The sequence below is a fragment of the Condylura cristata genome, unplaced genomic scaffold (assembly GCF_000260355.1).
Source record: "Condylura cristata isolate star-nosed mole 26May11 unplaced genomic scaffold, ConCri1.0 scaffold00004, whole genome shotgun sequence".
Taxonomy (NCBI): Eukaryota; Metazoa; Chordata; class Mammalia; order Eulipotyphla; family Talpidae; genus Condylura; species Condylura cristata.
The window spans coordinates 60742269-60758033 of record NW_004567105.1 but is presented as its reverse complement, the minus strand read 5'-3'; the positions used below and the strand labels follow the sequence as shown (position 1 = coordinate 60758033).

General features: G+C 63.1%; 1 protein-coding gene across 6 annotated transcripts; it reads left to right on the top strand.

The window, feature by feature from the left end:
- The first annotated feature begins 4928 nt into the window (after positions 1-4928).
- Positions 4929-15667, top strand: SEMA3B (sema domain, immunoglobulin domain (Ig), short basic domain, secreted, (semaphorin) 3B). 6 transcript variants are annotated; one of them, XM_012720437.1, is made up of 19 exons: positions 4962-4996; positions 6943-7015; positions 8833-9022; positions 9769-9926; positions 10082-10144; positions 10518-10637; positions 10711-10804; positions 10977-11096; positions 11887-12032; positions 12132-12243; positions 12320-12389; positions 12467-12611; positions 12896-13115; positions 13356-13447; positions 13530-13571; positions 13824-13981; positions 14089-14144; positions 14234-14376; positions 14840-15667. In XM_012720437.1, exons 3-19 carry the CDS (start codon positions 8911-8913, stop codon positions 15242-15244), a joined length of 2256 nt encoding a protein of 751 aa, XP_012575891.1. In that variant the 5' UTR covers positions 4962-4996; positions 6943-7015; positions 8833-8910; the 3' UTR covers positions 15245-15667. The 6 variants fall into 6 exon arrangements, with proteins under 6 accessions (XP_012575893.1, XP_012575891.1, XP_012575890.1 ...); XM_012720439.1 differs by lacking the exon at positions 6943-7015 and having other exon boundaries at positions 4929-4996; XM_012720436.1 differs by lacking the exon at positions 4962-4996 and having other exon boundaries at positions 6893-7015.
- The last annotated feature ends 98 nt before the right edge of the window (positions 15668-15765 follow it).

The following is a 15765-nucleotide window of genomic DNA, read 5'->3' as shown; positions in this document are numbered from 1 at the left end:
GCCCCTCATGCCCTCGCCCTAGGCCTGGATCCTTCAGCGTTGAACACTTCCTTGCTTTTTTCACATGTTTTATGGAATTGTTCACCTGGTTTGAAATAATAAAATGTAGAAAGAAAAACACCAAGAACTGCTTGGCTTTCTTCTCTCCCGGGCGGAGGAGGTGTGTCGGCTGACTTGCAGCTTCACTTGTGACAGGGCCCTGGTTCTTGGCTCCACGGGTCTCACCCAGGCCCAGGACACGGCTCCCGGGCTTCCCCACGGGGCCCAGTCGTCTTACATGCGAGTGGCTCGCCCCTCTTCCCAGCACCTCCTGGGTCTGGGGCACATCTCACCGGGTCTTCCACATGAGTGCAGGAGGGGCACCCAGTGCCGATGGGAGAGAAGGGCCCAGGACTGAGAGGGTGTGGGTTGAGTTGTGGAGGTCAGGCTGTGAGGGAGCTGTCCCTGCCCACCCTTCTGCCAACCTGAGGTGTTACCCAGAGCCCTGCCCCTTCAACAGAGGCCCCTTGGGCTTGTTCAGGAAGGTGTCTGCCCGGAGGTTCCCTGCGAATCTGAAAGTGGGGTGGACACCTCCGTGGGAGGGTAGCCTCGCCCCTCAGCAGGGCCCCAGCCGACTGCCACATTTAGGATGGGGACTCGAAATGCAGAGGCATTCGAGCGCCTATGGGAAGCGCACACGCGCTGCTGGAGAAGGGAACGGGAGGTGAGACGGGCTTGGGGTGCCTGTGAGGTGGGTCTGAGCACCAGACAAGGCTTCTGGACTTTTCTACCCTGGACAGCGGGGGGTTGAACCTATTGCCAGGGCTGGTGAAAGCCGGGCCCCGAGTGGGTGGGGCTCGGAGCGCGCTCTTCCGCCGGTGGCCGCCAGAGGGCGCCTCAGCCCGCGCTGGGCCCCGCCGAGTTGGTCAGTCTGACGTCATCGGGTCCTGCGGAGGCCGCGGGGCACAAAGGCAGCTTTGTGTTGCTACGGTGGCTCCGCTCCTGCGGCCAGACAAAGCGGCTAGGGCCGGGGTCGGAGGCGGAGGCCCGGGTGGGGGGGGGGGCGGTGAGGGGAGAGGGAAGGAAGATGGGGCCCGGGGCCCGGGATCCGGCCTCCGCACACCTGCCAGTCCCCCCCCCCCCCACTACCGTGGCCTCGGGGCCCAAGGGCTGGCAGGAGATGAGAGGCTGAGGCCGCCCCATCGGAAGGAGATCAACGCCCCCAGCCCCGGTCTCCGCCCAAGTTCCCCGGGCCTTTCCTGCTATCCCTGCCTCCCAGGGCCCTGAGGGGCTCCCCCGGCCGGCCTACTGACAAGGATAACAGGATCCTCACCCAACTCAAGATCTCTGACTTCCTTCAGTGGTCAGGTCTGGACCTGGACCCCGCTGAGCCCCAGGTTTGCAGGCAGGCGGGGCCGGAGCTCCAGGGCCCTGCCGCCTGCCCATCAGGAAGCAGGCCAGCGGAGATGGTCCCTTCCTTCCGTCCTGAGAAGGAACCCTGCACAGAGGGGCCTTTGAGGGCTGACTTGGTCTGCCTGCCGCACCCAGTGGCTCCCTCCCTGGGTGGGCCAAGCCAAGGGTCCTGGCCAGGATCCCCTTGTGCCAGCTTGGCAGTGGGTCTGGGAGGGGTGCTGCTGGCAAGCAGGGCTTCTCTGGGTGCAGACAGCCAGGCCCCCACCTGCCCTTGACCCTCCTGCCCTTGCTCTGACTCCCAAGGCATAAGGCTCCATTGTCCCGGCACCGGCACCGGCGGGGGTGGCCTCTCAATTCCTCCTTGTTTGTCAGTTAGGAAATCCCCAGCCATTGGTGGCCGGCAGGCAGGATGGGGGATCCCCAGGTGTTTTGCACCCCAACTGGAGAGACTCCATGAACATGAACTGGAGATCCCCCCCACCCACCCCAGCCTGGAGCTGTCCAGGGCTAGACCTCAGGCTTCCTTCACCCCTGGGAGCAGCTGGGAGAAGCCAGAGACTCAGTGCTCCGGGGTCAGTGTCCCCTGGAGCTCTGCCAACCTAAGATCCCTCCATTTTCTGGCCCCACATGGGCAGCTTCCACTGTGAGGCCCAGGACCCTTGGCCAGACAGGCAGAGCCAGGCAACGAGCCTGGTCTCCTGCTCCTGCTCCCCAACCTAGGCTGCGGTCCCAGGGTGCAGCAGGCAGGCAGTCTCTCGCCAGTTAGGACTGCCCTGAGACTGAGCTGCCTCTTAGCAGACCCACCCCACTCCAAATAGGCTACTGATGTGGTGGCAGCTTTGGTATTTTTAACCCATCTGGGGGCTAGGGAAACAGCTGGGAAGAGAGAAAGAGGCATGTTCCCTCTGAGAATCAGAGAGGCCTGAAGAGGGAGGGTATAGGGAAAGGCTGTGGGGAGGAGCCAGCAGGCAGCTTGGCCCCAACACCCCTCAACAGGTGGGTGGAAGTCCAAGTGCCAGGTGCAGAGTAGGAAGGGGGCCCCCTTCACAGGGCCCCTGAAGATAGAGGGTGACAGTCTTAGAAGAACCCTTCCCGGTGTTCCACGGCACCCCCACAGCTCCTGACATCGGGAAGACTTCCATGCCATTCAGAGCCCCTTAGCATCATCCCAAGAATCACCTGCCAAGCCAGCCCCCAAGGCTGGAGGGTACAAGTCCCGGCCCAGCCATCTGGCTGGGCCATATCCAAGCAGGTTCTAGTTGTACTGAGAGTCAGGGAAGAAGCAGGGACAGGCCTGCAGCTTCCCCTGGCTGAATTCTGGGTCCAGGCCCACTCCCAAACAACTGACCCCAATTCTTGTGTCTGTTGTCCTAAAAGAGAGCCTAGGGGCCCTCATCCCTGACATGGGTCTATACATCTCCCCCAAGTCCCCTTTAGCTCCCAGAGCAGAATCCAGCCCCCAGCACATACCCAAGGGAGGGCCTCAAGCTGTCTGGGCTGTGTGCAGCCAGGTGACAGCAAGGTGAAGTGTGTCTATGTCTGCCAGGTGCTCTGCCCCTCACACAAACCAACAGTGAAGGGAACCAGTGTCCAAAGGGCAGGGGTCCCCCGTGATCCTCCTGACCTCAGCTTCTCCTGTTGTTTGAGATGCAACCCCAAAAGTGATACTGGTTAGGAAATTTAAGTTGACATTTCTTTCCATTGACTCTGCCTTTCTGACCTCATTGTGGGTGGAAGGAGACGAGACCTGGGGACTGGCATGGGGTCATGGAGAGGCCCAAGGTGGCCAGAATCCTGTCTCCATCAGCCCCCCAGCTCCACCTAGGTGGGCAGGGCCAGGCCGGTGGAGAGTTCTGGCAGCCATGCCCTCTCCTGCCCCCTGTACTTGTCCTCTGCTGGTGTGGGGGGTTGGGGTGGGGTGGGATGAAGCCACTGGGGAGAGGGGCATGGACCCAGAGCCCAGCAGAGAGGCACACAGAAGTGTGCTTGTGGATAAAGACCAGTCCAGCAACTGGCAGAGGGAGGGCCTGTGCCAGTGAGTGAAGGACACCGCCTGAGCAAAGTCCTGGCCGCAGAAGAACTGATAGCTCCCAGAAGTGGGGTAGCTGTGTGTGGTGTGGCTGTAATGAGGTGAAGGGGTGTGGCTTCCAGCAGTAGAGGGAAGAGATGGGGCCTTGGTCCATCTTTTTTTTTTTTTTGAGACTTTTAAAAAATATATACAATAGTTTATTTTTACATAATTTTGTGCATTTTTAGAGACTTATTTTTATTTATGCATACAAGAACTGGGGTACAGGCCAGAGGTGTGGAGTGGGGAGGAGGTGAGAAGATTCACCAGAGACAAAGAGGGGAGTGGAACAGGTGGATCTACTGAAACACACAGCTGAGGGGAGCCGCGGGTGAGACAGGAGAGGTCTGCCGCGCCATCTGGGTCAGCTCCTTGGCCAGGGATCGAACTCGTGCTGCAGTGACTGCGGAGAGCTTCATAGTGCGGTGCTTCAACGCACTGCCCCACCAGGGAGGCCCCTTGGCCCATCTTAAGCTTTAATGTGATGGAAAGGCTGCCCTTCGCCTTGAGGTGTGGCTCTGGGGTGCTCTGGGAAGAGGGATGTGGGCTTGGCCTCTGCTTGGGGTTGGCTGGAGACAGATGTGTGCAAGACTGAGGTGTCCCCAGCTGCTAGTGGGGGGAGGAGTTTAAGTGGAAGGTCCAGGAAGTCCTAGTTCTGGGAGCCAGAGGTTGGGGGGGGGTCACAGGGGGTCGTAGGGGCCAGGGGTGGGGACAGGACAGGAATAGAGCCTGACAAAGGGGCCCCCGGAAGGCTGCACTGAGAGAGGCAGACTTGACGGTGGTCCTTGAGGCACAGGTGTGCACACTGGGATGCCCAGTGCTCAGGTGGCACAAGAGTGCACCCTGTGTACCCACACAGTGTGCCGGGTGCCTGGGTCACCATTCCAACCCAGGACGAGGAAGGAGAAGGAGAAGGATCGGAGAGGCATACTCTGCCCCTAGGACACACAGCTGGTGAGCAGTGAGGGGCAGAGTGGGGAATTCAACCCCACCCCACCCCTCCTGGAGCTACCAAGGGGACTGGTCCCTGGGCTGGGCTCCAGCACACCCCTGCCAGCACCGCCAGAGCCCCCTAATCTGCACTCCTGAGAGTCTGGCCTCAAACGGTGAAGGGAGTTTAGCATTATGTTAATGTATGTTAATAAGCATAGAGTGCCTGGGAGTGGACTTTTGCAGCATTCCTGGCACCCCCCTTCCTTCCCCCCACCCGCCAAGAGAAGGAGGTGAGAGGGAAGCTCCACCCCCTCCTTTTCCCCCCTCCCCCACCCCCTGCTGGGCAATGAAGAAAACAGGAGTGAAGAGCTGTGATGTGGCTGGTTGAGGGGGGCGCTCCCCCAGCGCAGAGGGGCTGACCTCAGCCGGGGAGGAATGTGCAGGAGGCGGAGGGCAGGGGCGGAGCGGGTGGGGGTAGGGCCACTGCTGGAGGCCCAGGATTCCTGGTCGCCCCTCCCGCAGCCCCTCCGCCTCAGCTCTGACATGGCCCTCAGAAGGGAAGGGGAGCCAGCAAGGAGGGGAGGAGCTGATCTTCCCAAAAAGGTGGGCCAGGGGTCCCCTGGGAGCCTGGAGACCGGAAGGGCTGGGTGGGGGAAATACTCCAACAGGCAACCCCCTGGGGCGGAGTAGGAGGTCAGGGCCTTTGGCTTCAGTTCTCCAAAGCCCACTGCCCACCCACCTGCCATGCCTGCTCCTCAGGGTCGTGTGTCCTGGTACTCACTGGTTCAGAACAGGGGAAGGTGGTGGCTCTGGTGCCACTCGCCTTAATGGCTAAAGCAGGTGTGAGTAGGGAGCCCGAAGCTCACCCAGCCCAGGCTGGGCACGGGGAGGGTTGGCTGTAACCTCCCTCAGAGGGACGGCCTACCCCAGCCTCACCACCCAGTGCCAGGCAGGGGGCCAGGGCAGACCCAGCTGGTGATGAGGAGCCGGGAGGCAGGTGCTGGGACTTGGCACAGCAAACCCGTCATTTCCAGAAGGAAAAACCACGGCTTTGGCAGTGGCGGGCAGTGCGCCGACAGTCAGGATAAAGGCCCAGGGCGCTGGGGTGGCTCTGTGGCCCGGAAGCAGGCCGGAGTAGGGCCCCCACTCTGCCTCCCCTGCTTTTCTGCCCAGAGTCCTCTGTGGGATACCAGTTGCCAGTAGGACCCACAGCCAATGATGCCCGCAAACTGGTTCCACGAGGCCCCCACCCAGATCCGGCCTATACAGTTGGGCGTAGGGCTGAGCATCTGAAGGCCTAAAGGAGACCTTGTGGGCACAGGGCAACTTGAGCAGCCACCCTGGGGCCCTCCTTCCTGCTCAGGGCTGGTGAGGGGCACATTGGAGAAGGGAAGGCCGAGCAGACGGCTTCGGGGCCCAGGGCGACCTGGTTCCTTTAGCCTCTGGTTGAAGCCCAGGGTGTTAGGAGATGGCAGGGTTCCTGCTGAGATCACAGGCCTGAGGGAGTGTCCCAGTGAGATCACAGGCCTGAGGGAGCTGAGCAGGCAGAGGGTCCTGGTTCTGAGGAACTGGAGGCTGTGGGGGCGTGTTGGGGGCACAGCAGGGATGGGCCAGGGCCTCAAAGGCACTTGCTGATCTTGGCTGCTTGGGTGGAAAATTGTAAACAGCCAAAGAATTTTGTTTGCTTGCATGTAGCCAGAGGAGGCTGCCCAGGTCTAAGGCCAGAGAGCCTAGAAGGGGGGCAAGGCTGCATCTGGGGAGCTCAGGCAGGGTGTGCCTGTCCATTCCCCCTCCTGAAGGCCCCTGGTCCTCCCACTGACCCCCACCCCTCCTCCTGCCAGTCGGCCAGGCCAGGAACACTAGGTCCCGAGGCTCAGGAAAGAGGGGCACGGCCCCACCCTGGCTGGGCACAGACACTTCTAGTCCAGGGCCCTTGGCAGATGGGCAGCAGAACTGTGAGTACTTGAAGTGTGCACACAGCCTCCCTGACCCCTGAGGTGCTGCCGCTCAGCCTGGGAGGGTGGAGGCGCAGCCTGGGGATGCCTTCTGGGAGAATGGTGGGTGGAAGCCGACCTCAGGCCCTGGAGTGGGCACCACTGGATCGCGGTCAACCCTCACGCCTCCAAAGAAGTAGCCCCTGCAACATAACGAGGGCGTGTCCAGCAGACCCAGCTTTAGGCCAAGACCCCAGACCCTTTGCACCTGAGGCTGGGGAGTAGGAGCCTCATCCTCTGTGGGGCCCTGGTGCCTTGCTCTGTGTTTGGTGGGGCCCTTCCCGTTTCACCCAGGGGAAGAATGACTATGGGGGCAGGGAGGTCGCAGGGAAAGCCCTTCACCTCCAAGAGGGGTGGGCAGGTCTCTGCGCATACCCAGCTGTGCAAGTCTTGCTGCCCGCCCGCCCGCTGGCCCGGCCCTCCTCTTCCCTGACTGGCTGTCATCGCAGCCACTGCCAGCCAGGTGGCAGAAGTACCAAGTGGCCAAGTGGTGAAGGACTGGGGCTGGGTCCGGGGGTTCAGCAGACTCCCCTGACTTCGATCCTCCCATCCCAGCCAGCTCCCGGAACTGAGGTGGCAGCTGAGCCCCCTGTAATCCCCCTCCAGCTCCCCAGCTGTGGAGGGACAGGTGAGGAGCCCCTGCCCCTGGGTGCCTCTGGCCGCAGGGCTGTCCCTTTGCAAGAGCCCCCAGGGCTGTGGGGGGACCTCTGTTGCTTCTTCCTCCTTTGCCTCACTCTGGCGGCCCACTCCCAAGACCACCGACTGGAGCAAGAGTCCTGTTAGGGGAGGGGTCGCCCCTACCCCCTCCTTTGGGCCTCCGCTCCACTCCAGCCCAGTCACCATCTCCAGCCGGTGCCGGCTGCCTGCCCGGTCACCCGATCCGCCCCATAAACTGGTTCGTGTGTGTGGGGCGGTGGCAGGCTTGGTGGGGGCGGGGGCTGTTCCTTAAAGGAGCCGTCAGAGGGTGCCCTGAGGGCCCCGAAGCTTCTGCCCTTCCCTGGACTGGCCGGGGCTGGGGTGGGCAGGCAGTGCAGCCGGAGTTCTCAGTGGAGTGTGGGAAGGGAGCCGGTCCAGAAGAGACAAGTGGCACCGGAGGCAGAGGGAGGTGGCAGCCCTGGCACGGAGGGGCTGGAGCTGGAGCTGGTAGGAATATGTGGGGGGCAATCTGGAGCACGCCACAGCAGCTGTTCCCCTGGCTTGAACCCACCCAGGACCTTGCCCCAGGCCAGGGCCCCTGTGCCCGGCACTTGCCCTTTCTGGTTCTGAAAAGGACAGAGGGTATGACAGCCAGATCCTGGCCCCATGTGAGGGGTCCAGGAAAGGGCTGTGACTCCCAGAGGTGGAGGAGAAAGAAGGGCAAACCTCGAGGGCAGGGCGAGGGCGAGGGCAGAGAGGGCAGGCGAGGGGCTGCGGAGGCTGAGCTGGAGGCTCTTCCTTCCACACCAGGCCCCGTCTTCGGTCTGGGGAGCGAGACTGCTCAGGCTCTGGGTTCCTTCTGTGTCTGAAGCCTGAATTTCTGTGTGTTCCTCTGTGGTAGGAAGAGAGGTCAAGCCCAACACTGGGGCTGCTGGATCAGCCTGTTGCCATCACCCCCCAGAAACTGGCCAGCGCCAGGGGCCAGTCTCCAGACCGCGCTTGTCCCTCTGAGAAATGGGTTTCCCGCCTTTGGGGGGGGGGCTAAGGCCGGCACTGCGGTAGTCCCTGCTCAGCCGTGAGGCCGGAGGGAGACGCTCCCCCACCCACCGGCGTGTGCTCACACACACTCACATGTACACAGAGCGCACAGACACGCACACTCGTGCGTGCAGCACCACGTAGCCACGAGAGCCACGCATCTGCACGTGCGATACAACACGCAGCCGTAAGGCCTCACACAGACCGGGCGTGACGTGAGGCTGGGCGCACGGAGGGGTGCCCCGCATCATCAGCTCCAGCCCCCAAGTGCTTCTGCTTCTCTGGTCCGTGGGTGCGCAGCCACCTCCCGAGGCCTGACCCCCTCCCCCTGGTCTCTCTCCCGTGACTGGCTTGTTTTGCTCATTGCACTTGGCACGCTCTGAGATGACTGCACCATCTCCTTACTGGCATGCTGCCCCCTCCTGCATGGGGACCTTGTCTGTTCTGCACCCCATCCCGGGCTGGCATGAAGTAGGTGCAGAGTTTGTGAATTAGTGTCTGTGTGTGTGTAGAAGGGAGGGCGGGTTACTGGGGAGGGTGACGTGGTGGTGGGGCGTGTGTCTGCCAGTGCGGGGTTGACCCCGTGGTGGGTGTGCCCAGCGTGGGTGTGTCTGTGATTGTGGCCAGGCAGGGCACCCTCAGAGCAAGGGGAGGGCTCCCAAGCCGGAATGCGACCCCCCAGCCTCTTTCCCCTAGGGGCTGTAATCCGATCCCTAGGGACTCCCCCCTAGCCTTCCTCCCTCACCCTCCCTGCAACTCCTTCTCTTCCAGATCCCGGGGCAGAGTCCAGGGCGGCTGAAGGCTCCTCCACACATGCCCGCTGAACCCTGAGCGCCCTGAAACGCCGGGATGGGGCGGGCGGAGGCAGCAGCCGCCATGATCCTGGGCCTGGCCCTGTTCTGGGCAGCAGTGCTGGGGGGTGCCACCCCCAGCCCCCCACGCCTTCGGCTCTCCTTCCAAGGTAGGTGCACCTTGCAGGCGGGAGGGCCCAGCTCAGGGTGGGCAGGACGGGTGCCCAGTGTGGGTAGGGGCACTCTGCTTGCTGTGGTCCTAGGCTTGTGCCAGTGAGTCTGCTTTGGATGGGGGCACTCTAGATCCATCTCCAGTTAACCCTGTCCTGGCCTCAGCCCCCAGCTGCTCTACCCACATTCTTGAGTTCTCCCAGGAAGACCCTTTTGTCCCCATGGCAACAGATTGTGCCTCTGTCCCATTCCTTACCCCCTCTGCCACGCCCCTGCGGCAGTCAGAGCAACTGAGAAGTTGAAGCGTGGGGGCCACCAGAACCCCCCTCCCACACCTCCTACACAGGAGAACAGTTGCTGGCGGTACTGGCCACGGTGTCACTAAGCGCAGGCCTGTGGCAGGGATGCCTCAGCCTGATTCGGGCGAATCCAGCTGTCCCCTAACTCCTAGCCTCCCCCAGCCCCGCCACAGCCTGGCCTCTCAGCCTGCAAGCCTAGAGAGGCTTGTCCGAGCACGCCAAGCCAAACCTGCTTTCCCCGAGTTGGGGGGGTGCAAGGGGGGGCTGCACTGCTCGCAGGGGAAGCGTCACGCCTGGGTGCGCCTGTCTTCCTGAGTGTGAGCTCACACACGTGTAGGTTCGCACGGCAGGGCCCGCTCACAGTGCAGCGGTGGGAGGAGGGCGACGGCTCGGCCTGGGCCAGCTCTGGTGTGACTGTGAGTCCCCAGTGGTGCCCTCTCACACAGAGCTCCAGGCCCGCCATGGTCTCCGGACTTACAGGCTCGAACGGACCTGCTGCTACGAAGCTTTGCTGGTGGATGAGGAGCGGGGACGCCTGTTTGTGGGGGCAGAGAACCACGTGGCCTCCCTCAGTCTGGACAACATCAGCAAGCGGGACAAGAAGGTGCCAGGGAGCCCCAGCCTCAGCGCTGCCCAGGGGATGCCCCGGGACCTTGCTCCAGACTGCCTGCAGAGACCCAGGGGGATGGGCCCCCGGAGTGGAGACCTGCCTTAGAGAACACTCCAAGTCTCTGACCTGTGCTCCCCCACCCCCCATAGTTGGCCTGGCCGGCCCCTGTGGAATGGCGAGAGGAGTGCAACTGGGCTGGGAAGGACATTGGTGTGAGTGTTGGCTGCCTGGGATGGGAGTGGGGAGGGTCAGCTCATGCCCCAGACGGTGCGTTTCTGAGACAGAGGCCTGCCTGTTCTGGCTGGGATGAGGGCGGGTGGGGGGTGGGGTGGCTGGGGTCTGGAGGTAGTGAGTCAGGGTAGGGGTTCATGTGACTCGTTCTTTCTTAGTCATGGGGGGCTAGGCAGGCCTCTGTTTTCCCATGTATCCTCTCTGGAGAGAGATGGGCTGCACTGCCAAGGACTCCCATGTTTCTACAAGCCTGTGATGCAGGACAGAAGAAGGGGTAGGGTGCCCCCCAGTGAGCTAAGAGCCCTTCCAGCCTTCCCTGGGAGCCCTCATGCCCTGCCCCTGCCTGCCCCCCAGACGGAGTGCATGAACTTCGTGAAGCTGCTGCACACCTACAACCGCACCCACCTGCTGGCCTGCGGCACCGGGGCCTTCCATCCCACCTGTGCGTTCGTGGAGGTGGGCCACCAGCTGGAGGTGAGGCCTCTCGGCAGGGAGGGCGGCGGGAAGGGGAAGGAGGCCTGGCAGCACCAACTCCCCTGCCTCGCAGGAGCCCCTGCTCCGGCTGGACCAGCGCAGGCCAGAGGATGGCAAAGGGAAGAGCCCTTATGACCCCAGGCATCGGGCTGCGTCGGTGCTGGTGGGTGAGTTCAGAGGCCGGGAGCCAACCGAGACGGGAACCTCAGGGAGGCCCAGACCACCTGAGAGCCCCAGGGAGGCCCACAGCCCCGCTGCCTCCCGGGCCCCCGGAGCGCCACGGCCTCTCCTGCCCTGAGAGCCTCCAGTTGGGCTGAGCGGCCCTTGCCCTGTCTGCAGGGGGAGAGCTGTACTCAGGGGTGGCTGCAGACCTCATGGGCCGGGACTTTACCATCTTCCGAAGCCTGGGCCACCGTCCAAGTCTCCGAACAGAGCCACACGACTCCCGCTGGCTGAATGGTGAAAGGCTGGTGGGGCTGTGGGGAGGGGTGTGAGACCCTGGGGGTGGGGGGCGTGTAAGTGCTCACCAGCCATCAGGCCCTGCCAGACCCCGGGGTGGCAGGGCAGACGAGGCGGCTGTCACCCACACTCTGAGTTCACAGACCATAGCACAAATACACAGCAAGACCAGTTCCAGGGCCCACGAGGCCAATGAGAACAGAGATGAGGGAAAAGCAACCAGGCTGAGGAAAGAAAACCTCTCTGCTGAGGAGAGGCGAGAGCTGATTCCCAGCACTGCAGGACTCAGAGAAGAGCCCAGGCAGAGAAGCACCTACTGCTGAGGCAGCGATAGTGAGAGGGACACTGGCAGGGGCCAGGGTGCTGACCGGACCCAGCCGGGTGTTTGGAGGGGGGGGGGGGTGTTTGGGGTATTAGGGTATCTGCTTCCTGCCAGGGAGGAAGGTTCTTGAGTGCAAGTAAGACCCAATACGCCCATCTGCCTCCTTTCTTGGCTCGCTGGCTCCAGGGAACTGTCCGCAGAGGTAGAAGCCCTGGTCAACCGGGGCGCGCCCCACCGCCTGCGCGCCCAGATAGCCGCAGTCTCTGCTGCCCTCTGGTGGCTGCCTCTCGACTCGCAGTCTTTGGGTTCTTCCCGGGAGGGCGGTTGGACTCTCCAGAAGGGTGGGTGGGTGTTCACGTGCGCCCGGGCTCCCCGGGCAGGTCCAGAGGGGAGGGGCCCCGCTGAAGGGTCCTGCGGCAGCGGGTGGGGCCAGACCTCTGCTGACCGCACCCCTCTTGCTGTGGTTAGAGCCCAAGTTCATCAAGGTTTTTTGGATCCCGGAGAACGAGAATCCGGACGATGACAAGATCTATTTCTTCTTCCGGGAGTTGGCCGTGGAAGCCTCGCCGGCGCTGGGGCGCCGGACCGTGTCCCGGGTTGGCCAGATCTGCCGGGTGAGGAGCAGCCGGGCCATGTCCGTCCATTGACCCGTCCTTGACCCGTCCTTGACCCTCTGCCCCTGTGGTCCCGCTCATTCCCTCTGACTCCTGCAGAATGATGTGGGTGGTCAGCGCAGCCTGGTCAACAAATGGACCACGTTCCTGAAGGCTCGACTGGTGTGCTCAGTGCCTGGCACAGAGGGTGACACACATTTCGATCAGCTCCGTGAGTGCCCGACCTGGAGGATGGCACGGGGGCAGGGAGGTTGTGTGCCCTCTCCCAGCCTGACCCTCTCCCACAGAGGACGTGTTCCTGCTGTCCACCCGGGACCGCTGGACCCCGCTGCTCTATGCGGTCTTCTCTACATCCAGGTGAGGGGTGCAAGGTAGCAGAGCAGGGCCAGCGAGGCAGCCCTGAGACCCTCACTCCATCATGTCTTCGCCTGCAGTGGCGTCTTCCAGGGCTCTGCAGTGTGCGTGTACAGCATGAGCGACGTGCGGCGGGCCTTCCTGGGACCCTTTGCCCACAAGGAGGGGCCCGCGCACCAGTGGGTGCCTTACCAGGGCCGAGTGCCTTACCCCCGGCCCGGTATGGTGCGTATCCCAGGGCGCCCCACCGCAACCCACCTCAGGGAGTCCGCATGGGGAACTTGGCCTGGGGTCTTAGTGGAGGTGGTTTCTTCCTTCTCTTATGGCAGAAAACGGCATTTCCATCCGACAGGGCTCCTCAGGGAGGTCATGTTTGTCCCTCAGATTTCCAAGGGCGAGGCTGGGTCTCCCTCCCAGGCATGCTCCCCAGGTTCCCAGATGTCTCTGTGGAGGAATGCCCGTCTGCCCCTACACCCACATTCCGGCCGTGCCTCCGTCCCACCCCGCAGTGCCCCAGCAAGACCTTCGTCACCTTCAGCTCCACCAAGGACTTTCCTGACGATGTCATCCAGTTTGCCCGGAACCACCCGCTCATGTACAACTCAGTCCTGCCCGTGGGGGGGCGCCCTCTCTTCCTACAAGTAGGTGCCGGCTACACCTTCACCCAGATCACCGCAGACCGTGTGGCAGCTGCCGATGGACACTACGACGTCCTCTTCATCGGCACAGGTCAGGGTCCGGCCGTGAGCACCCCCAAGACCAGCCCCGGCCTTTAGCCTGTTGGTAGGAGGCCTCCTTCAGCCTGTCGCCCCCCTTTGCCATGTCCCCTGTCCTTGTGAATGCTGCTGCTTGCTCCAACTTGCATTCTTCAGGGACGTAGCCACGGCTGGGCTGAGGGTGGGGGCTTCAGAGGCAAGGAGACCCTGGCCCTAACTGTAGGGGCCTCCTCACCCCTCCTCACCCCTGCAGATGTTGGCACAGTGCTGAAGGTCATCTCGGTGCCCAAGGGTGGCCGGCCTAACGCTGAGGGGCTGCTCCTGGAGGAGCTGCATGTGGTTGAGGTGAGGTCTCCCGCCTCTCCCCTGTCCACTGAGGTACTCGCAGCCGCTGAGCCCTGATTCCAGCACCCTTCTTCCCATTCAGGACTCATCTGCTGTCACCAGCATGCAAATCTCCTCGAAGAGGGTAAGTGCCTGGGAAGTGCGAGGGCAGAAGGCACCCAGCACACTTCTGGCTGCTGCCCGCGCCCCTCCCCCCGCCCCCCAACTCCTCCCTTGTAGCTGAGGCTCTGGGTTTGGGTACAGGTTCTGCTTTCACTAGATTCTATGACCTGAGACCTCAGTGTTCCCATCTATCAAGTGGGCGGAGGGAACCCTTGGCCAACGGGAAGGGGACACAGGCTGCCCTTGGCCAGCCCTGAGCCCCTTGTGCCCCCAGCACCAGCTGTACATAGCCTCGAGGAGCGGGGTGGCCCAGATCCCGCTGCACCGCTGTGCTGCCCACGGCCGCGCCTGCGCCGAGTGCTGCCTGGCCCGCGACCCCTACTGTGCCTGGGACGGGGCCACATGCACGCGCTTCCAGCCTAGTGCCAAGAGGTGGGCAGGGGCTGGGTGCGCAAGCGGGCGGGAGTCGAAGGGTCTTCGGCCTGCCCTGGGCTAAAAGAAGTAGGATTTGTTTTCACGAGACTGCAATGTTACCCCAGGAGGTTCCGGCGGCAAGACGTGAGGAATGGAGACCCCAGCACGCTGTGCTCTGGGGGTGAGTGCCCGAACTGACCTCACGGCCTCAACCCGTGAAGACTTCCCACCGTGCCCTGCTTTGCCTGCATCTGACACCCCCTTTCCCAGCAGACTCGGCCCATCCTGTGCTGCTAGAACGGAAGGTGTTTGGTGTGGAGGGTGGCAGCACCTTCCTGGAGTGTGAGCCGCGCTCTCTGCAGGCCCGCGTGGAGTGGACCTTCCAGCGCGCAGGGGAGGCGGCCAGTACCCAGGTGGGCCTCCCCAGCCTCCCGCCCCTCCCGCAGCCAGGCCCGTGGTCCTCCCCTTACATCCAGAAGAAGCCCTGCCCAGACTGCTGAGGGAGGCCTTTGGCCTGCTAACCACATTTAAACGATGTCTAGCCATGCCAGGGAGGCGTTGCCCAATTAGACCGCCTTAGTCCAGTGGGTCCCTTACCCACAGTCCACATCTCACAGAGGACCCACTAGGTGCCACATTGTGCCCCCTTCATGATCCTCCCTCACCACCACACATGGGGGAGCAGCCCCACCTGCCCCTTTATCGAGGCTCCCCATATTAGGGTGAACCCTGCTCCGTTTGGGTTTCCGCTTTAAAATCCACAGCGCTCATGCACAGCTGTGGCTTGGCTTGGCCCTTTGCCTCCCCTGTCCCTGGGCCAGAGCGGAGCGCAGCGTCTGACCTGCCTGACGCACCTGCCCTGTGGCCCGCCCGCAGGTGCCGGCAGAGGAGCGAGCGGAGCGCACCGCCCGAGGGCTGCTACTGCGCGGGCTGCGGCGCGCGGACTCGGGCGTGTACCTGTGCGCGGCGGTGGAGCAGGGCTTTTCGCAGCCGCTGCGTCGCCTGGCACTGCACGTCCTGAGCGCTGCGCATGCCGAAAGGCTGGCGAGGACCGAGGACGCTGCGCCTGCTGTGCCGCCGGGCCCCAAGCTCTGGTACCGGGACTTCTTGCAGCTGGTGGAGCCAGGCGGCGGCGGTGGAGGCGCGAGCACCCTGCGAATGTGTCGCCCGCAGCTTGTGCCGCGACCGCCGTCCTCCGAGTCCCGGAGGAAGGGCCGCAACCGGCGGACGCACGCCCCAGAGCTGCGTGCTGAGCGGGGACCGCGCAGCACAGCGCTCTGATGATTCGCCATCCCCAGGCCAGGGACTGGGCAGGAGAGGACAGGGGGCAGGGGACAGACAGACCCTGGGACACTGTGGAGAGCTTTGCGCCAGGCACGCGGTGGTCCCCTGCTGATGAAGACGGCGACGACAGGCCCTGGCAAAAGGGGCAGCTGTGCCAGCTTATTTATTAACAGAGGATAACCCTTGAATGTAGCCCCTGGAGGGGCGTCCCAGGCCGGGTTGGTCAGGGCAGAGAAGCAGGACTCCAGAGCAACGACCTGGGGAGAGAGGTCCAGGAAAGTGCCCACCCTGGGGGAAGGACTTCCTCCTTGGGCAAAGAGCAGAAAGCTGTGAACAAGCTGGGCTGGTGGGGTGGGGTAGGCCGACTGTACTAATGCAATAAACACGTTATCAGCCAGCTGGAATGGCCCCAGCAGATAACCGTTGGCCCGAGGTCTTGCTGTGCGCCTAGGGCACCTTCCAGCCGGCAGGGCCTCAGTACCTTCTGTGGATGATGTGGTCGAGGATAAAAGCAGTCT